The sequence below is a fragment of the Chiloscyllium plagiosum genome, unplaced genomic scaffold, assembly GCF_037043375.1.
Source record: "Chiloscyllium plagiosum isolate Xiang-an unplaced genomic scaffold, Cpla_swu_hap1 HiC_scaffold_26, whole genome shotgun sequence".
Lineage (NCBI taxonomy): Eukaryota > Metazoa > Chordata > Chondrichthyes > Orectolobiformes > Hemiscylliidae > Chiloscyllium > Chiloscyllium plagiosum.
In genome coordinates, this window is record NW_028270164.1 from 23,221,584 (window position 1) to 23,243,914 (window position 22,331).

Genomic DNA, 22,331 nt, shown 5'->3' on the forward strand with positions numbered 1-22,331 from the left:
TTGCTTGAGCATACAGAAAGGCTATCTGCACCACTGGCACATTCATCTGTGTTTCCCCCTTCCAGCTCACCAACTGTGTTCCCCTACTGGGAGTAATCTGGAGATTGCGATGTTGTTTAAGAGGTCACCTTCGCCAATCTCCTTATGACCTCAGAACAGTAGACTGGATATCTGGTCAGCATGGACAAGTTGGACCGAAGGGTCTATTTTCATGCTGTACATCTCTATGGCTATGTGTCAGGATGAATTCTCATTGCATTTTGTCTTCTGTTGGTAAGGAAATGTCAGGTCCTGTGATCCCATTATAGTGAAAAAGGACAAGAGCTTTTCTTCAGCAACATTGCCAAAGGTTATTGAGACATTTTATATTGCCATTTATACATTTGTTTTGAGACTTCAAGACAGGTCATTACACAAATGCAATATTTTGGATGATCTTTCTGACTGAAAATCGCACTGACTCTCTACCAGAATATTGTGAATTTCAAAAATACAAGAATGAAGAATATTTTCAGTCACCTGGCAAATGACATTGATGAGAGTAGCTGGTGTGTAGTTTTGGCTAACTTTAATCAACTGTTTTGAATAGGTTACAGATGTGTGTTTTTTTTTTCTGTTGATCTGTGAAGTAGCTGCGACTGATGGACTCTTGAAAGAGACTGGTCAATTTTGGAGCCTGGTATGATACTGTCTGTTTTGATATCAGAATCACACTTTAAAAAAAAATTTTGGTGAAACAACGGTCTGATTCAAGGTAGCTTTTAAGACACAGAGCAAAACTTGTGATTCAAGGTGAATCTGCTTTTAAGTTAGTCAACGGATTTAAAGTTGCTTCAAAGTTCATGAAATGAAATTCAATATGTATTAATTAACAAGTATTTCACATTGCTTTTACAATGTGTGTTGATGCAGATAATCAGTTGAACAAGTTGACTTAAATGCACATTTGTCATCAGTCTAATGGGAGAATTTGTGTCTATTTAATAAATATCTTGCCACTAGATGTCACCAGCATATTTTTATGAACAGTGCACAAAACCTAATCTCATACCTACCTGTCAGGGAGAAAATGCACAAATACATGCAACATGCTTTTCTGGTTAACTGTTTAAATTTAAATACATGATCATGATATATACTTTAAAGATAAATGTAGGTGGTAGCAACTTTTGAAGAAAAAATTTGAATGGCAAATGATGAAGCTTAATTTAACAATTGTTCAATTGCTAATCTTCTGAATGACATAGCAGCATCTTTGTACCATCCTTGACTGAAAAAAAAAACACATGTTTAGAGTCTATCAGAAATAGAGAAGATAAGTTCAGATAAGCTTCCATTTTTATTGCTGAATGCAATGCTTGGCATTGCAGTTTCACAAATCACCAAGAAAGATACAAAGTAAACTCATTGTCCATAAAGCATGTCCTTCATTCATGAAAAGTCCAAAAAATGTTTACACATTTTTTTAAAAAGCCTTAAAATTTTAAATATACAATCCCAAAATCTTCAAGTGTGCCAACTCAATTAACTTTGAAAATGAAATTTGCTCAATTTCCATCATGTTTTCCTTCTCCGGGTTTGGTACATGACTTAGTCATCACTTCACTATTGCTATTCACTTAGTGTTGCAGAATTTTGCAGGTTATTATGGAATGACCCACAGGGCAGAAATATTCACTGCCACTCAATCCTGTCCAGCTATAAAAGTCTGCATAAATTTAACTATCCAGTCTATCTTGCAGCAATCTGATTTACTCAACACTGAAAGGGTGTTAGTCTGAAGAAAAACTTTGCTAAGAGATCTCTGGCTGACCAATTCTTTTGTTGTTTATAAAGAGATTTTATTTTTCTACATTTTCTTCTCAATTCAGACCACACTCCTTTTTTTCCCCAATTACACAGTTGCACACTCTCCAATGTGTAGTAACAAATAATTTCAAGAGAGTTGTTTAAAACAGCACCAGACTCATCACCTTTGCCACACACACCACAATAGCAGCATGATCATCAGTTTTGCGTTCCCATTTAAATTTTATTAACAAATGGAAGTGCAAGGAATTACTGAGAACAATGGACAAGGTGACACTATTCTCCATGGATCCAATACTTTGATTGAAAAATTCTTACCCTCAAGTTCATATTTCTCCACAGTTTCACCCTATTCTATAATCAGTCACCTCTTTCAGTCTACTAGCCCTGTGCTGTTCAAACTCTACCTTCTTGTGAATCTGTAGTGTCTTTGTCCCAACTAAAGTCAACAGGATCCATCATGGCCCTGAATCACATTGGATACTCTCCAAAAGTGTCAAGTAAGCTGCTCTTAGCGGGGATAGCAATGCAGAGGGTGCAAAAAACTAAAAAACCAACACAAGCAAGGTAGTCCAACAATTCATGATCCTTCCTGTAAAATTGTGCTCGCTACTGACATTCTAATGTTTTGGTAATATGCCACAACTCACTGTCAAAGTTCATTGGCAGATATCAGCTTTAGCAATGTTAAAGGGCTGACATTAATGTCAGCAAGTATGAATCACACCCATCAGGGAGCAGGGGGAGAATAAAGGACCACGATCAAGCCAAAAAGCTTTAAAACAGGAAAGTCACATTTTTATATGGATGCAATGAATAAATATTTGCTACTTACATGTTGTGAAGGACACACCAACCACAGTGAGGGTCCCCAGAACTTAGACACTTGCTGCATGTCTCGTACTGTTCGCATGATTCCACTGGCACCCTTGACAGCTAAAAAATAAACCAAATACAAACATCAGAATAAGGTAAACATGAAACAAGATGTTATTACATATAAGATTAGGAGAGATTTTAGAAGTTTTCTTTCGATTATTTGGTAAACAAGATGTGAACTGCTTTAATCTAAACACAGCTGATCAGAGATGTAGACTGAAAACTATTCAACATTGAAATACACTATCATTTACATTTCATTGGCACATACACTTGCCATTTTTAAAATGCATGAACAGAACTCTTGTTATTTTCCATGAGTTTTCTCAGATATTCAGTTTTCTAAATCAAGATTTTCTAGGAGCTCCTTAAAGTCTGGAAGTAGTGTGGAAGGAAACTTTTGAACAATACTGAAACCAAAGCAGAATATGGAGCTGGCCTGTGAAATACTTCTTACACAAAACAAGGAAGAACACCAATGTAATTCAAACAAAGTAGGAGGACAGCATTTTAAAGAAATCTTGCAGTTAAGTGATAATAGCAACATATAGAATCCCTGCACTGCGGAAAAGGTTAATTGGACGATCTAGTGCACTGACCCACTGAAGAGCATCCCTCTCAGATGCTTGCTGTTCCGGTCAACTTTATCCTTATAATCCCGCATTTCCCATGGCTAATCCACCTAGCCGGCACATCGCTGGATACTATGGACAATTTAGCAAGGTCAATCCACCTAACAGCACATCTTCGGACAGTGGGAGGAAACCTGGTGGGAAGACACAGGGAAAATGCGCAAACTCTACACAGACAGTCGCCTGAGGCTGGAATCGAACTCTAGTCCTTAGCGCAGTGAATTCTAAGGAGAAACCTTATTTTCCCAAACAATGCATTCAAAACAGGGTACATCAAAATGAGAGGTTAAATATTTAGAAAACATTAATAAAGAGCATTACAACATTTCCATTACTTTATAACATTTACTTCAGATATTCACACAAAATCATTTAGTTTGATGTCCTCCGAGTCAATGCACAACCAACTGTCAGCATTAAAAGCTATAAATAGCAAAGTTTAACCATTGGCACAGAATGAAATGATGTGTGAGAAATAGGTAGAAAATGTAATCTAATTATTAAATAACTCACTTATATAAGTCACTTTATTTAGAAAGGAAAATATAATTTGGACTGCACTCTCGCTGACGATGAGAAAAGCAGAAAGGACTGTTGTCTATAAGTATCAGAAGAGCATCTTCAAAATATGAGAAAAAAGTTGATTGTATTTGCCTATTGGATTAAAGAATACAATTCAAAGTTCAACGTAGCTGCTTTTCACAATTTTAGTGACACAATTATGGAAACCTAATGGGGAGACACAAAGTAATTAATTCATCAAGAGAAACTTTGCAGCTGAAGCCCTGGAGAATGATGCTTCCACCTGTCAGAAATAAAGAACAACTGCAGTCCACTCTTTGTATGGATATTGAAACTGTAGACAAATCCAACAGCTGAGGCTCATCGGACTCAATAGCACCAGTGTCTTTCCTCTACAACAGGCATTTTCACACTGTACAGCTAAAGAAGAAGCAGACACATGCTGAAGAATGGCTGCCCTGATGGTGTGGAAAAGTGAGCAAGTGGCCACCACTGCTGGACACTTGGCTACTACATCTGTTTCTCCACCCATTCATATTATTACACTGAGCTTTTGGAACAAAGGATGCTCTTGATCACTGTGTTGCTGCCATGACTTTTAATACATAGAAACTATGCACACAATCTGGTTCAGCAATGTGTCATCTGGCAAAGAGAATAATGTTTATTTCATACCAACAGCAAGCAACGGGTTACAATAATGTCAGGGCATCTGATAGCACACATCATGAAATTTAATAAGTAGTAGGCTGCAAAACAAAAAAAAATGCTGGAATGCATATTAGGATCTCTTTACCCTCAATTTTGCCTTCTATATTAACTGCTGCAAATTGTGCCACCTACGCATCCGTAAATTCGTCATTCTCTAGCCCCTGCTACTTCTTAACCTGTTAGTGTCATAGAGATGTACAGCATGGAAACAGACTCTTCAGTCCAACTCGTACATGCTGACCAGATATCCCAACCCAATCTAGTCCCACCTGCCAGCACCCGCCCCATATTCCTCCAAACCCTTCCTATTCATATACCCATCCAAATGCCTTTTAAATGTTGCAATTGTACCAACCTCCACCACTTCCTCTGGCAGCTCAGTCCATACAAATACCACCCTCTGCGTGACAAAGTTGCCCCTTAGGTCTCTTTTATATTTTCCCCCTCTCACCCTAAACCTATGCCCTCTAGTTCTGGACTCCCCCGCCCCAAAGAAAAGACTTTGTCTATTTGTCCTATCCATGTCCCTCATGATTTTGTAAACCTCTATAAGGTCACCCCTCAGCCTCTGACGCTCCAGGGACAACAGCCCCAGCCTGTTCAGCCTCCCCCTATAGCTCAAATCCTCCAACTCTGGCAACATCCTTGTAAATCTTTTCTGAACCCTTTCAAGTTTCACAACATCTTTCCGATAGGAAGGAGACCAGAATTGCACACAATATTCCAAAAGTGGCCTAACCATTGTCCTGTCAGCTGCAACATGACCTCCCAACTCCTGTACTCAATACTCTGACCAATAAAAGAAAGCATACCAAAAGCCTTCTTCACTATCCTATCTACCTCCGACTCCACTTTCAAGGAGCTACGAATCTGCACTCCAAGGTCTCTGTTCAGCAACACTCCCTAGGACCTTAACATTAAATGTATAAGTCCTGCTAAGATTTGCTTTCCCAAAATGCAGCACCTCACATTTTACTGAATTAAATTCCATCTGCCACATCTCAGCCCATTGGCCCATCTGGTCCAGATCCTGTTGTAATCTGAGGTAACCTTCTTCGCTGTCCACTACATCTCCAATTTTGGTGTCATCTGCAAACTTACTAACTGTACCTCTTATGCTCACATCCAAATCATTTATGTAAATGACAAAAAAGCAGTGGACCCAGCACCGATCCTTGTGGCACTCTACTGGTCACAGGCCTCCAGTCTGAAAAACAACCCTCCATCACCACCCTCTGACTTCTATCTTTGAGCCAGTTCTGTATCCACATGGCTACTTCTCCCCGTATTCCATGAGATCTAACCTTGCTAATCAGTCTCCCATGGGGAACCTTGTCGAATGCCTTACTGAAGTCCATATAGATCACATCTACCACTATGCCCTCAGCAATCCTTTTGTTACTTCTTCAAAAAACTCAATCAAGTTTGTGAGACATGATTTCCCATGCAAAAAGCCATGTTGACTATCCCTCGTCAGTCCTTGCCTTTCCAAATACACGTACATCCTGTCCCTCATGATTCCCTCCAACAACTTGCCCACCACTGACATCAGGCTCACTGGTCTATACTTCCCTGGTTTGTCCTTACCAACCTTCTTAAACAGTGGCATCACGTTAGCCAACTTCCAGTCTTCCGGCACCTCACCTGTGACTATCGATGATACAAATATCTCAGCAAGAGGCCCAGCAATCACTTCGCTAGCTTCCCACAGAGGTCTAGGGTACACCTGATCAGGTCCTGGGGATTTATGCACCTTTACCCGGTTCAAGACATCCAGCACTTCCTCCTCTGTAATATGGATATTTTGCAAGGTGTCACCATCTATTTTCCTACAGTCTATATCTTCCATATCCTTTTCAACAGTAAATACTGATGCAAAATAATCGTTTGGTATCTCCCCATCTCCTGCGACTCCACACAAAGGTCACCTTGCTGATCTTTGAGGGGCCCTATTCTCTCCCTAGTTATCCATTTGTCCTTAATATATTTGTAAAAACCCTTTTGGATTCTCCTTAATTCTATTTGCCAAAGCTATCTCATGTCCCCTTTTTGCCCTCCTGATTTTCCTCTTAAGTATACTCCTACTGCCTTTATACTCTTCTAAGGATTTACTCGATCTATCCTGTATATACCTGACATATGCTTCCTTCTTTTTCTTAACCAAATCCTCCATTTCTTTAGTCATCCTGTATTCCCTATACCTACCAGCCTTTCCTTTCACCCTGACAGGAATATACTTTCTCTGGATTTTCGTTATCTCATTCCTGAAGGCTTCCCATTTTCCAGCTGTCCCTTTGCCTTCGAACATCTGCCCCCAATCGGCTTTTGAAAGTTCTTGCCTTTCTCCAATTTAGAACTTCAACTTTTAGATCTGGTCTATCCTTTTCCATCACTATTTTAAATCTAATGGAATTATTATTCGCTGGCCCCAAAGTGCTGCCCCACTGACACCTTAATCACCTGCCCTGCCTTACTTCCCAAGAGTAGGTCAAGTTTGCACTTCTCTAGTAGGTACATCCACATACTGAATCAGAAACTTTTCTTGTACACACTTAACAAATTCCTCTCCCTCTAAACTTTTAACACTAATGGCAGTCCCAGTCTATGTTTGGAAAGTTAAAATCCCCTACCATAACTACCCTATTATTCTTACAGATAGCAGAGATCTCCTTACAAGTTTGTTTCTCAATTTCCCTCTGACTATTAGGGGGTCCTTAATACAATCCCAATATGGTGATCATCCCTTTCTTATGTCTCAGTTCCACCTAAATAACTTCCCTGGATGTATTTCCAGGAATATCCCCCTTAGCACTGCAATAATGTTATCCCTTATCAAAAACGCCACTCTCCTTCTTCCGTTGCCTCCCTTTCTATCTTTCCTGTATTGCCAGTTTGCCACTGAGCTGCAACAGTATGTGATATTTCTTTTCCTCCAACTTCTAGTTAGAGAGAGAACCTGTGGCATTTTAAGAATTGCGAACTCAATAAGATAATTTTTATTTCTGCAGACCTATTATAAAAGATAATTATTTTACAAGCACCACTGTTCCATATTCTCCCACAATTGTAAATCTCAGCGTTGAGGTGAATGTACTAGTAACTTGTAAGAAATCGAGATGCATACATTTGAATAATCCCAATTATAAGTGGCCCATGTCTTCAAGCTCTGTCTGAAAGCACCATGCTGCATTATCAGTCTCACAACTTCAAGTGGTGTAGGAACAGTTGAAGTTCCATTCCCTTGAGTACTATTACTCTGTTCTACAGAGAATTTCTCAAGAATGATGAAACCTTTTCTCCTGGAGACACTCGAGCTGACAGTTCACTGATACTGAGGTTCCAACATAGCTTCACTCATTGTTCATCTCATATTTTTGCACAGCAGCCACTTAGAGTACATTCACGATCCTTTCATTTTTCGACAAGGAGGCTGCTTCCCTTCTTTGTGAAGAATAAAATTATTAACAAAAAATATAGATTGGAAGACGACATGAACATTTCTAGTCACCTTAAAATAGAGTCATAGAGATGTACAACACGGAAACAGACCCTTCAGTCCAACTCGTCCATGCTGACCAGATATTCTAACCTAGTCCCATTTGCCAGCACTTGGCCATACCCCTCTAAACCCTTCCTATTCATTTAACTATCCAGATGCCTTTTAAATGCTGCAAATGTACCAGCCTCCACTGCTTCTTCTGGCAGCTCATTCAATACAAGCACCACCCTCTGCGTGAAAAAAGTTGCCCCTTAGGCCCGTGGGCAGCACGGTAGCTCAGTGGTTAGAACTGCTGCCTCACAGTGCCAGGGACACTTGTTCGATGCTGGCCTCGAGCAACTGTCTGTGTGGAGTTTGCACATTCTCCCGTGTCTGCGTGGGTGTCCTCTGGTTTCCTCCCACAATCCAAAGATGTGCAGATTAGGTGAATTGGCCATGCTAAATTGCCGGTAGTGTTAGGTACATTAGTCAGGGATAAATGTAGGGGTGGGGAATGGGTCTGGGTGGATTACTCTTCGGAGGGTCGCTGTGGACTTGTTAGGGTGAAGGGCCTGTTTGCACACTGTAAAGAATCTAATCATCTTTTCCCTCTCACCCCAAACCTATGCCCTCTAGTTCTATTTGTCTATTTATCCTATCAATGCCCCTTATGATTTTATAAGCCTCTATAAATGATCTCAAAGCCATCAAAAGACAGGTCTGAAGGATTACAAAAATACTTCCAAGAATGTGTTCTGATAGTACATGTACACCATAAAAATTTCAAGAAATCCAACATTTCTGATACTGTGTATTCCAAATGGCGATCAAAAGCAGAATTCTGGATTACACAGAACATTTTGCATCAACACCACAGGTGCTAACTGGATGTACATCCACTGTATCAAACAAAATATCTTACCTGAGCGAAAGATTTTATACATTGTTACAAATCAAGGACATAATGGCAGTATAGATAAATGGGAAAACAAGAATAGCTAATGACCTATCGTACCAGAACAGAAGTCAAATATAAATATCATGGTATACGCTGTTCATTATTACTCTAGACAAAATGCTTCATGGTATATTGATGTTGATCACATCCCTAGTTTGACTGCCTTAGCTTATAGGCTCGGACATTTTAACTAACAACGGAAAATCTTAAGAGTAACAGTTCAGTGGAGATACTGATAGCACTCAAGACAAAAGTAACATTTCCAGCGATGATTATTGAAAATACCTATCATTAAGAAGATATTTCAGCAAAAGGGCATTTTCAAATATTTAATTCCTTACAGGGAGTGAGTGCACAGAGTTCAATAGTGGAAAACAGAATTCAGTGCTCTGTAGATTAGACATGAGTGCTGTATATTAGAGTTATAGGTGGCGTATGACATTGCAAAATAAAACATAAGTAACTGATATTTAGAAACCTCCCCCGTCCACAACGCACACATATTTTTGCATTGTTTTTATCAATGATGCACACGGCTGCCTGAAAGCATCTCTAAATAATTAAATAAATTCCAGTAGTTGGTGATTACATTCACAAAGCATTGAAATATTTCATTTTAACACAACTCCTGAGTGAAGTACAATGTGACAGTAATCTGAAGACAGTGAAGATCCAAATAATAAAACAACTAGTCCGGTTGTTGAGGAATGAGCAGGACTACTCTCAAAAGGAGATAAAAATCTCTGCTGAAACAAGGAGGAATGATTGCAATAAATGGGAAGGCATCAAACAGCATTGTGTTCTTACACACTCAGGAAAAAAAAGCCCTTTCTTACAAATGACAAGGATTTTACGATGTAATTGATTGCAATTGGCAGCACTATCCATCACATGGTTGCACTTGCTGAGTCAATTTAACTATCAATCTCTTATTATACCTCCACCAGAATCACTGACAAGTGGATCTGACCATTTAAAATGATTATTCGAAGTGAGAATGTTTCCCTGGTTAAATGAAAACTAGCTTGTCTCAGATCTTCATGCAAGTGGAAATTATTAGAAATCGCACATGCGACAGCGTTGCATATTAAAACTATTTATGCCCCAGGTGAATGGTTATAATATCTGCAAAGTAAGCTGCATTGTATCATACCTCGTGCATTTTGTATTACAAAATAAATAAACCAAGCTTTGGAGATGTGCATCACTGCAGGCTAACGCTTCAACTGAAATTCATGGCCAGGGAAATTATATTACCATAGTTATAATCATCCATATATGATCATACAAGTTATACAGAAATATATTTTCTGCCCTGGGCAGAGTAACATTTTTCCTGTGTTTTCTTAGCACAGCTCGAATTTTTTTTATATACAGAATCTCTACAATGTGTAAACAGGCCCTTCAGCCCAACAAGTCCACACCGACCCTCCAAAGAGTATGCCCATTACTCTATATTTATCCCTAATGCACCTAACGTACACAACCCTGAACAGTATGGGCAATTTAGCATGGCCAATTCACCTAACTTACACATCTTTGGATTGTGGGAGGAAATCGGACACAGACACAGGGAGAATGTGCAAACTCCACACAGACAGTTGCCTGAGGCTGGAATCAAACCTGGGCTCCTGGCGTTTGAGGCAACAGTGCTAACCACTGAGCCCCCCTAATTTGTAAACACAATTTAATATTAAAAGAAAACAGAGTCTGATTGGACAAAAATATTTCAGTAATTTTAACAGAATAGTAATTATATAAGGTGACTGCAAGAAAACCTCAATTTGAAACACTTCTAAACTAGTGGTTGCTATGGCAACTGTTGAACTTTCATCATGGTGGCAATCTGAAGGGCAACCCATAAAACAGCTAACGCCACTAGAAGTACTTAGGTCACCGAGGTCAAATAGTGAATGCATTTCTAATGCTTTTGGGCATCATGAAATTCAAGTCATCAGGTTACAAAAGAAAAATTATTAATCTCACTGACAACTTGGAGAGAAAGACAGTGTTTTGATTCAATACACTTCTATGCATACAAATAGAGTGGGGGGATAACAACAGACGTCAACAGTATAAGATACTGGGTACTATTTGTGGGTTGATGGTTTTCTTGATCTGGAGAAGTTCAGTCCAGAATGGCTAAATTCCATGGCAAATCAGATATGCTTGCTATATGCAAATTTCCTAGCTTAACAGACTTGCACAATTATTCATTTATTCATAGCTGCTGCTGCAGATTCGGGCTTGTGATAGGTCAAATTTAATCGGAGGGGGTCAGTACAGGGGAATGAAGAAGAAGTGGGGTCAGAAAAAATTTAAATATGCGCTGTTCCTGCAGGGGAAGTGAACAGGATACAAAGGTCTGGAAAGAGATGGAGAATTCACACTTTGATTCATTGCTGAATAAGCACCACTTTAAGATACCCTATCCTCATAGGGTAGCAGGGCACTGTGACAGCCATAAGCTAGAGGAGTGAAAGTTCATTGACACCAGAACTTGGCTGATGATTCAAGTGTAGCACGTGACTCAAATTCATCACTGCCTCTAGTTTAACCTGCAACCTACCCTCACGGAATTAATTTGTGAACTTAGCTAAATGCTTCTGCAAAAGCTTGTAGGTTGGATGATAATAGTGGTCATGGTTTTTAGCGCGTGTCTGCTATCTATTCAATCCTCATGGTCTTCCCAAAACTGAAACTGTGGAATGGCATTGCCAAGCTCATCGTTAACATTGAGAAATGTTGTAAGATATGACTTGACACTGGCATACGGTTTGTTTAACAATTATGTGGCAAAAGGTATGGTACAAAGGAAATGGACTAAACTACTTTTGTAAAATCTCTCCAAACTTATGATTTTGCATTCCTCTGATCTATTAAATGCTCAGGTCCACATGCAATGGTTATCTCTTAATCTTGGATGCTCTTTGTAGTAGAATTAATGAGTATCTCTTGATCTGGATAAAACAGGGATATCTACATACCACTTATATCCTTGTAGAGTACTGTAATAAAATTGTAATTTCTTAATATTCCAGAGCCATTGTTCCTTCTTGAAATTTTTAATGCTTACTTATCCCTTAATCTGTGTGCTGTTCCCTGACTGACAGTCCTATGGATCTCTGACTGTTTGCATGGGACCTGCAGAACTGATCATAGCTCACTCTCCCGACCTTAGCAATACACATCCCCTGATTGCCGTCATCCTGAGATGTCAACTGACAATATCCAAGTACCTGACCTGAGACTGGATGATGTCTTTAACTTCCTCTACTACTACCTCCACTTCCATCCCCTTCCCACTCCTCTATTCACCACACTCCCCCCAAACAGAAACAAACTGTCTGGGTTTGTGCCTGTACCAAAGAACAATATAAAACAGAATTACTGTGAACCTTTAATGTCTGTATCAGGTGACAAGGTGCAAAAAGGCAAGGCAAAGCAAAACAGGGCAATGAGTGAGATCTGAGAAAGCTAGTCACGAGTTCTGTGATCACACGGAGTCCATGAGGCGATGCCTGTTCTTCTGTGTAAAGTGCGGTGGTAGTAGGATTGCAGTAAAAGGTGCCTATGTGGTCCACAGTGCAGCACTGAAGGGCAAAACCAAACTGTAAGTGAATCCAGAGAACTGCCATTAGGATGCAGAGGGGCTGGCATGTGTTGGAAACCAATGTCAGCGAGTGGAGTGTGTGTGCAGTCACTACCCATGAAACCTGCCCAGAGATGTTCAAAACGGAAGACCAGAGTAGCAGATAGGGAGCTGGAGTCATCGGGTTCCACTCTGACTTTCACATGGGGACCTATTGCTGTCTATAGTGACTCTTACTTGCATCACTACATCAGAATCTCATCTCGCTGTTCAATGCTTGGTTGGAAAATGGAACTGCTTTGCTCCATGTCAAGACACGTCTCACTGGCCAGCTCACACGACTTTCCCAACTTTCTCACCAAAGCCTACATTATTCAGGAGCTGGGAAGATTCTGTCCTTAGTTTCAACCAAAAAATTGCTTCTCAGTTTTACTTTCATCTTCTAGTAACTTTTACTATGCTATTTTCTCTCCTACCACATGTATGGAACTGGAATGCTGCTTCCTGTATCTAAATGCTCAGAACCCTGCAAAATTATGTCTGACAGAGATCCACTTAAATATTCATAACTGCTACTTACTTCCTATGTTCTGAAGGTCCAATGCAAACCAGTAATTAAACTGAAGACAGCCAACAGCTCATTTTTTCTGAGGAAGCCCAAACTATGTATTAAGGATCATTCCATTGTTCCATTTCTTATTAATCAGGTGCCAATTGACAGTAAATGATGGGTATCTTGTGCAATCTTCACGCATTCATCAAATAATTTCTATCTGGAAAGATGATGTTGATATTTTGGTTCCAAGATATGTGAATGATGTAAGATTGGATTATCTACATTTTCTAAGAAAAAAATAACAAATCTTAGTTTGTTGCATAAACTAAGCTTCAAATCAGGCTCAGATGCAGAAAATTAAGGGGTTGTGAAGTTGCAGATAATTAAAGGACATGATACAGTAAATAGTTGGAAATTATTTCCTTGGAGGTGGAGGAAAGGAATTGAGAACAAAGGGACATGAACTTAAAAATGGAGCTGAGCATCCAGGGTTGATGGCCAAAAGCCCTTATTCACCTATAAATCAGTGAAAGCATGTAGCACTCCAACAAAAAGCTTTCAGCCTCAGTCAATTGACAATGTCAGAAGTGGTTTGAGATTTTTATTACATTGTCAGATAAGAAACAGGTGCAGGAGTAGATCATTCAGCCACATTACGTTCTACACCATACAACACTATCATGACTGATCTGTCCGTGATCCTAACTCCATGTTCTCATTGGCCCTGCATGACCCTTGTCGAATTGATGCATGGATATATTCAATGACCCAGCCTCCATTGCTCTCGGAGGAAAAAAATTCCAAAAACTAATCACTCAGCGAGAGTAAACTCTCCCTCATCTCTACCTGAAACTGTTCAATTCTTGGGATACCTTTTGTGTCTGCAACTGTAAAGACAGAAATGAGATACTTGTTCAAATCCCCTGCCATTTCCTTGTTTCCCATTATGAGTCTTCCAGTCTCATCCTCTAAGGGCCCCACATCTATTGTACTCTTTTCCTTTCTATACCCTTGTACAAAGCTTTTGTCTTTTTACACATCTTGCAAGATCTCACTCTCATTCTAAATTCTCCCTTTTCTAAATATTTATATTGTTGTTGTAATTCTGCTGTTTCCAGTTACTATTAAGTAACTATTAGACTAAGGTGCACCTTCTGTGACGTCTCAGCAATTTCTTTCTTTTTGAATATATAATACTTAAATTGCCCAGCATCACTTATGCCCCCAACATTTCAGGAAACACCTCCAGCACAGAACAATTGTCACTGGTGTTCAGTTTGGGCTCCAAGAGGCATATTTAGCTCCTAATCTTGTCACAGCCCTGGTCCAAACATGGACAAAAGAGTTGAACTCAAGCTGTGAGATTAGGTTACTGCCCTTGAATCAAGGCCATACTTGGCCAAATGCAGTACTAAGAAGCCAATGGAATCAATGGAAAACTCCCCTAGTTGGAGTCATACTTGCCACAAAGGAAGACAACTGTTGTTGTAGGAGGTCAAGTTCTCAGTCCCAGGACACTTTGCAACTGTTCTACTTGATAGTGTCCTAGGCCCAACAATCTTGACCTGCTTTATCAATGAATCTATTATTATAAGGTCTTGACATTCAATCGCATTATTATTTCTGGATTCCCTTGCTATCAAGTTCCGGGATGGGGGGTGGTGTTGGTGGTTGGGGTTGGGATTGAAGTCACCATGGACCAGAACTGAACTGAGCCTGCCATATTAAAAACTATGGCTACAACAGAGCTTGGAGATTCTGTGGCAAGTAACTCACCTTCCGACTCCCCAAAGCTTATCCACCATCTACAAAGGCACAAGTCCATAAGACCATAAGACATAGGAGCAGAAATCAGGCCATCAGCCCCATCGAGTCTGCTCCACCATTCAATCGTGGCTGGTAAGTTTCTCAACCTCACTCTCCTTTCTCCCCACAACCCTTGATCCCAGTGATATTCAAGAACCTCTCTCAGGACTGAGATGAAATACTCTCCATGTGCCTGGATGAATGTAGCTCCAACAACAGTCAAGAAGCTTGACACCATCCAGGTCAAAGCAGCCCACTTAATGAGTACCCGATATACCACCTTAAATATTCACCTTCACTACCACTGATACACAATATGCAGTAGCATTACCAACAAGAAGATGCAATGCAGTGACTCATCAGGAAGCACATTATAAATCTTGAAACTCTATGGTCTAGAAGGACAAGCTAAGGAGATGCATGGGAATGCCATCACCTACAAATGTGCCACCTCACTCTAACCTGACTTGGAATGATATCACAGTTCTCTTAATTGTTGCCAGATCAAACTGTTAAAAACCCCTTCCTGACAAGAGATGGACATCACCTGTTCTAGAAGTTGGCTCAGCTCCACCCCATCAAGGACAATTAGAGATGGGTAATAAATGCTGGACTAGCCAGCAACATGCTCATCCCTTGAATGGATAAATAAATAGTGTATCAATACTGACTGTACACAGCTATTGACATCTTCGGCATAAGTGTACATGGCATCTATGTAAGAAACAAGACAAAAAGGGTGCACTAGAGAACTCAGTAAAGTGATCAAAGGCATTATCAACAATGCTAACAAGCAGCATCAACTCAGCAACAACTTACTCAGTGATGCCCAGTTTGAGATTCACCAGGGCCACTCAGCTCCTGACCTCATTATTGCCTTGGTTCAAACATGGAGTAATGAGCTGAATTCAAGCGGTGAGGTTAGAGCGACAGCCCTTGACATCAAAGTTGCATTTGACCAAATCTGCCTCAAGGAGACCTAGCAAAACTGGAATCAATGAGTATCTAGGAACAAACTCTCCAGTGGTTGGAGTCATACCTGGCACATAGGAAGATGGTTGTGGTTGTTGGAGATCAGTCATTTCAGCTTCAGGACATCTATACAGAAATCCCTCAGGATAGTGTCCTAACCCCAACCAAATTCAACAGCTTCATCAATAATCTTCCCTCCATCGTAACATCAGAAATGGGAATGCTTGCTAAGGATTGAATAATGTTCAGCTCCATTCACAACTCTTCAGATACTGAAGCAGCCCATGTTCAAACCCAACAAGATCTGGGCAAGATCCAGGCTTGGGTTGACAAGAGACAATTAACATTCGCACAACACAAATGCCAGGCAATGACCATTGCCAATAAGAGACAATCTAATTATTGCTCCTTGACATTCAATGGTGTTACAGTCACTGAATCCCTGACTATCAATATCCTTGAGGTTACTATTGACCAGCAACTCAACTGGACTACACCACATAAACACAGTGGCTGCAAGAGCGCGTCAGACACAAGGAATATTGTGGCAAGTAACTCACCTCCTGATTCCCCAAAGCCTGTCCACCATCTACAAGGCACCAGTCAGGGGTGTGATGGAATACTCCCACTTGCCTAGATGGGTGCAGCCCTAACAACATTCAAGAAGCTTGACACCATCCAGAATTAAGCAGCCTGCTTGACTGGCACTAAATCCACAAGCATCAATTCCCTCCACCACCGATGCTCAATATCAGCAGTGTTTACTTCTCTAAGATGCACTACAGAAATTCACCAAAGATCTTTAGACAGCATCTTCCAAACCCCAACCATTTCTATCTCGAAGGACAAGGCACAGATACACAGGAACACCACCACCTGCATGTTCTCCTCCAAACCACTCATCTTCCTGACTTGGAAATTTATTGCCGTTCCTTCATTGTCACTGAGTCAAAATCCTGGAATCCCCTCTGTATGGGCACTGTGGGTAAACCCACAGCATGTGGACTAAAGTGGTTCAAGAGGAAGCTCACCACCACAAGGGCAACTAGGACAGGCAATGAAACATACATGCCCAACAAATGAATATTAACAAAAAAGAGAGTCTGAACTCCAAACGAAAAATGCACTTGGTAACATGAATGGAGTTGATCAACTCTGATTTCAGACCCATTTTCCTCCTCCAGTTTGAATCAAGGATCAAGGTCAGGGTAGACCATGCACTATGTATAGACCTTGGAATACTGTTGCAAAGAGATACATGTTGGTAAAGTTTCCTATTCCACTTATTAGGACAAATACAAGAATTTCAAACTGTCCATTTCTAATAGTTGATTATGTAGACAACAGGTCATGCTTCAGCACAAGCTCAGCCATAATATGTCTGAAATGTCATAGAACGGAGGTCACTTAGGCTTTTGTGTCTCCAGTATATCATCACTTGCATAATTCATTAGATTCTATAAGTAAAACCAAAACAAAAAAGAAGTTTGTTAGTTTTAACAAATCATTCAAACAAATGATCAGAAAGAACCTTCAAAGATATCTTCACAGCAGCTCAGACTTGGTGCCACATAAAGAGCTTCACTGTGAGTGTAGAGAAGCAACTGCTTTGAAAGGCATATGATGAAATCAACAAAAGGAAGAATTTGAAAAGTAATACAGTACAATACATATTTTGATGCAGCTGCACACTGGAATGTTATAACTTCACTGGCGGCCTCCTCAGAGATGAAACAATTGAATTCAAAAAAATTTTCACTGCCAGCTGACAGTAGTGTATCATTAAGTTCTATCTGCATATGTGCTACACAAAACAATATAATGGGTGGTTTTGTACATCATGTGTGGAGAAATTAAAACCACAAGTTTGAACACTGAGTTATCAATTTCTGTCTGGTACAGTATTAAGACATTCTGATCCCATTAGAGATTTAAAGCTTTAATGTCAATGAATATTTCATTAAAGGAAACACAGACTTGGGCAAAGCTCACCACCTTTTCTGATTTATTCAAGGCCTCAATTGTAGGTTCATAGGTTGTTTAAGCACCAGTACAAATGATGGGTCATTAAATTAGTAAAAGTAAGTAAGTATTTTCAACAACCCAGGTTCCACAGCCAAAACTTCATAATAAATACCAATTATGCATATTGTAAGCCCATACCGATTAATAAGCAAATGTGACTGAATAGGTGCTGAGTAGGACCAGCTCAAACATACAGATACCAGTCAGCTGATTTTATATTTCAGTTACCAAATATAAATTAGTGTTTTGAGCAGAATGAGATTTGTTCTCGGGTAATTAAAGAACAAACTGGATCAATGCAGCTTAAACAAAATCAGACATGAAAAAATTTCACATGTTCACTATAGCTTGACTTCAAAGTCAGTTCTGATGCCATGAATATTTGTTTGTATAGTTTAAAACACAGCTGTACCAATATTGTATTCAGCTCTACGGTTATGTTGAAAGAAAAGCCAGAAACATCTGAACTGATTGTAAGCTTGCAATGAAAATGACGCTGTACAATATTTAGCTGCAAAACAAGAGCTGAACAGTTGTTTAATATAAAAACAAGGCTGGAATAAACTCCGCAGGTCAGGCAGCATCTCTGAAGGGAAGTAATGAATATTTCAGATTAAAGTTCTTTCATCACAAGTCACTATCTGAAACACTAATTCTGATTCTCTACTGAGACACTTACCTGACCTGTTGAGGTTTTGTAGCTTTTTTTGTTCTTATATTAAATTATCAATATCCGAAGAATTTTGCTTTGGCTCAACATTTATTTTCTTATTCCAATATTAGCTAAATTGTAAGTGTGCAGATGTCCTATAAATTGGTTCCTGTCAAAGCTCTGTGGTGAGAAGCTGGAGGTCAAGCCCTGTTTTTCCCAACGTTTATGTGAAAAAAAATGATTAAAACACTGATGAAGTGTCATTTTTCTACTGAACTGTAAAATTCAGGTTAAAAGAAGGGCACTGGTTTTTCTTTTCCATTAACAAGTAACTATTTAATGTAATCAAATTGTTTCCTCACCCCCCCCCCCCCCAAGTTGATATGCTAATTTATAACAATATAATGTAAATTTTGAACCTTTTTAAAACTTCCCATTCACACTTACAGATAGCTAAACACCAACCAAACATGAATATTATAGGTAGACAGGAAAAACATCAACTCTCGAAGAGTTCTAATTCAGATCACAGATGCCTGAAAAGTGCTTCATTTTGCTGATGCCATGAAGTTGTGTGATCATCAATTCTCAGTCTTTCATTCGCTGACTAAGAATTCACCCTTATGGTGTCTCTGAAGGTGGTTTTCCCTTTTCCTTTCAACAGGGGATTGCAAAGAGAGCAACTCACCGATGTTGGTGAGGGAAGAGTAGCTAGCTGCTAAAGATTTCTTTTGCTTTTCCTCACACAAGAAGGGAGAGAATGAAAGATGGATGCTTTCTCTTTGCAGGCTAGATGGTTTCTGCTCTATTGTGCACACACAAGGCATTAGTTACCTGCTCAGGAACCAATCAAAAGGTTATTGTATTGCTGAGCTCTCCTGATACCACAACTAGTGCAAATAGAAAAGTCACTCAAAAGACCTTCTGAGCAGAATTACCCTGAACCACACACAGGATCACCTATTGTCTGGAATTCTCCCTCACCGCTCAAGTTGGACAATATCAAACAAATAACTCACAATGTGTTCCAGTAATGTATTTCTAAAACTGTAAATATCTTCTTACACAGCTTCTTTGGTTTAAAGTAGTATGTTTTCTTACGTTCAGCGAACAGTCCAAAAAAATTGTCTTTACATTCCAGAGTCACATACACATCAACAATAATAATCCAACTGTCAGGTCACCTGTAATTGATAGCAGCTACAAAGGAAGCATTATGTTTTGTTGTTTTTAAACATTTTCCAATTTCCTATATTGATGTTATTGTGGTTGAGTCTATAAAGGATTTAGTCTAGGTTCCAACTCTCAAATTGTTTTGAAACTATTCAAAATATTCCAACTACACAAAATTTGCATTCCCACAACTGGAAAAATTAAGATTGGAGGACGGCTGCAAAATTGTAGGTCTGTGTCAAAATTCCCAGAAAATAGCCACAACTAATGGGGGAATGATCGGATATGCTGCCACCTGGGTCTGGTGAGAAACTTATTTTTTAAAAGAGGATGATAGCTCTACCAACCAAATAGAAAACTGGACCGATAAAACAAAAAGTCCTACATCCTGTGCTCCAAAGCAAGTAATAACAAACTAAAAACACAGTCTGTCAAATATTACAATAGTTATGATATCTTGACCATGCTCCAATTGGATGTTAGGATACGAGCAATTTTTTATTATCACCATGAGCTGAAAACTCATGAATGGAGTGTTTATGTCTATCATTCAAGCTAGACTGTGTTGCTTAGTGTGTCATGAGAAGCATCGTAGAAGTAGCACAAAGTCTGGACACTTTACTCTCTTCAATAACAGAACCATTAAACCTAGACCTAGAAGCAATGGACCTGAAGGTAGAAAGTGAACTTAATTAGGCAAGAAGATGGCAATCCAGAACTCCTCCAACTTCCCAACCTTACCAGTTAGATCTTGGACACGAAGATACAAACACAGACTGTATATTCACCACTAATTAAAGCCCTTAAGTTGACAATTAACAACCACTTAACCACTTAATTCCAACTGGGCTGCAATTATTTCAGATACAGATAATGAGAAACAGTTGACCTACCCAACCAGTAAAATTAGGCAACTTCAGGCTGTCAGCTTGTTTGGAGGGTCCCAGGATCTGCACTAATCTATGCAAGATTGAGGGACTGGATTCAAGGTTGACCACGAATGGCACCCATTACTCTCATTTCTGATCCCAGTACCATCTCTCCCCAGGACTTGCAACACCAGAGTCACCCACCGAGACACGCTTTGCTTTCCTGTCCATCTTGCAAAGCAGAGGGTGGTGCCCCAGCTCCAGCAACAATCTTCAATGACATCTGACAGACTGGGGGCTCCAGACATTTTGGAAGAAAGTCCACAGGCGGCCAATCAGCTGCCTGACTGTGGGAAAATTCAAAAGGCTTTCTCACCCAGAAATTACTAAGCACCTCCTGGAAACTGACACGCTTTCAGACTTGGTCCGAAAATCCCAGTCATTGTCCTGATTTGGCATCATGTCAACTTTGTAGAGAGAGTTCTGCCACCTAATGAAGGATCAGAGATGTGCACCCAAGGAAACACTCTGAAGGTACGGTAATCAGTTTGTATAATAAAGAATTAAATACTGAATGAAGAGCAACAAAGTTTGCTTGTAGAAGTGACTGCTACTTTGAGTTCTCTGCCTGAAGGCAGGTCCTTGATTAACTAAACTACAGTAAAGTGAATGACTGTTTTTGCAAGGCTAGGAGCAAGGTGCAGCTAGAACAGGGATTGAACCCTGTATTATTGGTGTCAACCTAAACCACACACTAGCCAATTAAGCTAACCATCCTCCTAGGGATGACCAATCTTACTGAATATGAAAAACTGTGAAAGACCTGAAATTTATTTTATCACCTTTCACCTGAATATAGGACAAGCCTGTATACCTGTATGTTTCTGATTGATAGATTAGATTCCCTATGGTATAGAAATAGGTCCTTCAGCCCAAACAGTCCACACCAACCCTCTGAAGAGTAACCCACCTAGACCCATTTTCCCTCTGACTAAAGCACCTACCACTATGGGCAATTTAGCTTGGCCAATTCACCTGACTTGCACATCTTTGGACTGTGGGAGGAAACCGGAGCACCCGGTGGAAACCCACACAGACACGGGGAGAATGTGCAAACTTCATACAGCCAATCACCCGAGGCTGGAATTGAACCTGGGACCCTGGTGCTGTGAGGCCGCAGTGCTAACCACTAAGCCACCATGATAGATGTCATATGCATTTTGTGAATAGGAGTTAGTAAAGCTGGAGTTGTCCAGATGGTCCATAAAGGAGGATAATGTGATGAATTGTAAACTTTTCAATGTGCATATGCTCTGTGCAAATGGAAAATTTAAAATAATGCTTGGGCTCTGGGTCCTTTTGGGGCTGATAAATTAACAGCAGGCAACTTTAAGATGCCACACAATGAATAGAGAGCCGTTTAATGCAGGGTAAAATGCCCCATGTCAATTCCCTTTCTTCCCTCCCGGGAAGGTGGAGCTCTGCTGCTGTTAGGCATTTGTTGTGCCCAGAAATCTACGTCAGAAAACTGACAAAAATACATGTGTGTCTGGCAGATCCTCAATGTCAAGCAATTCAAAAACTCAAGATTCACAACTCAAGAACTGTGAAGCAAGCCTGCTAATTACCTTTTTTTAATTAACAGTCATGACAGTCAAAATGAGTTCCTGCAAGCTTGCAAAGTCTTTGTGCGACCA

The 22,331-nt window shown here is 39.9% G+C and overlaps 1 protein-coding gene across 2 annotated transcripts in view; it reads right to left on the reverse strand.

Annotated features, from left to right (window-relative positions):
* Nucleotides 1-22,331, reverse strand: part of plxna2 (plexin A2) — a 498,163-nt gene that overhangs the window by 172,964 nt on the left and 302,868 nt on the right. For both annotated transcript variants that reach the window (XM_087973574.1, XM_087973575.1), the window contains exon 5: nucleotides 2,645-2,745. In XM_087973574.1, coding sequence (XP_087829700.1) covers nucleotides 2,645-2,745 — 101 coding nt within the window. The remainder of the gene's footprint in view (nucleotides 1-2,644; nucleotides 2,746-22,331) is intronic.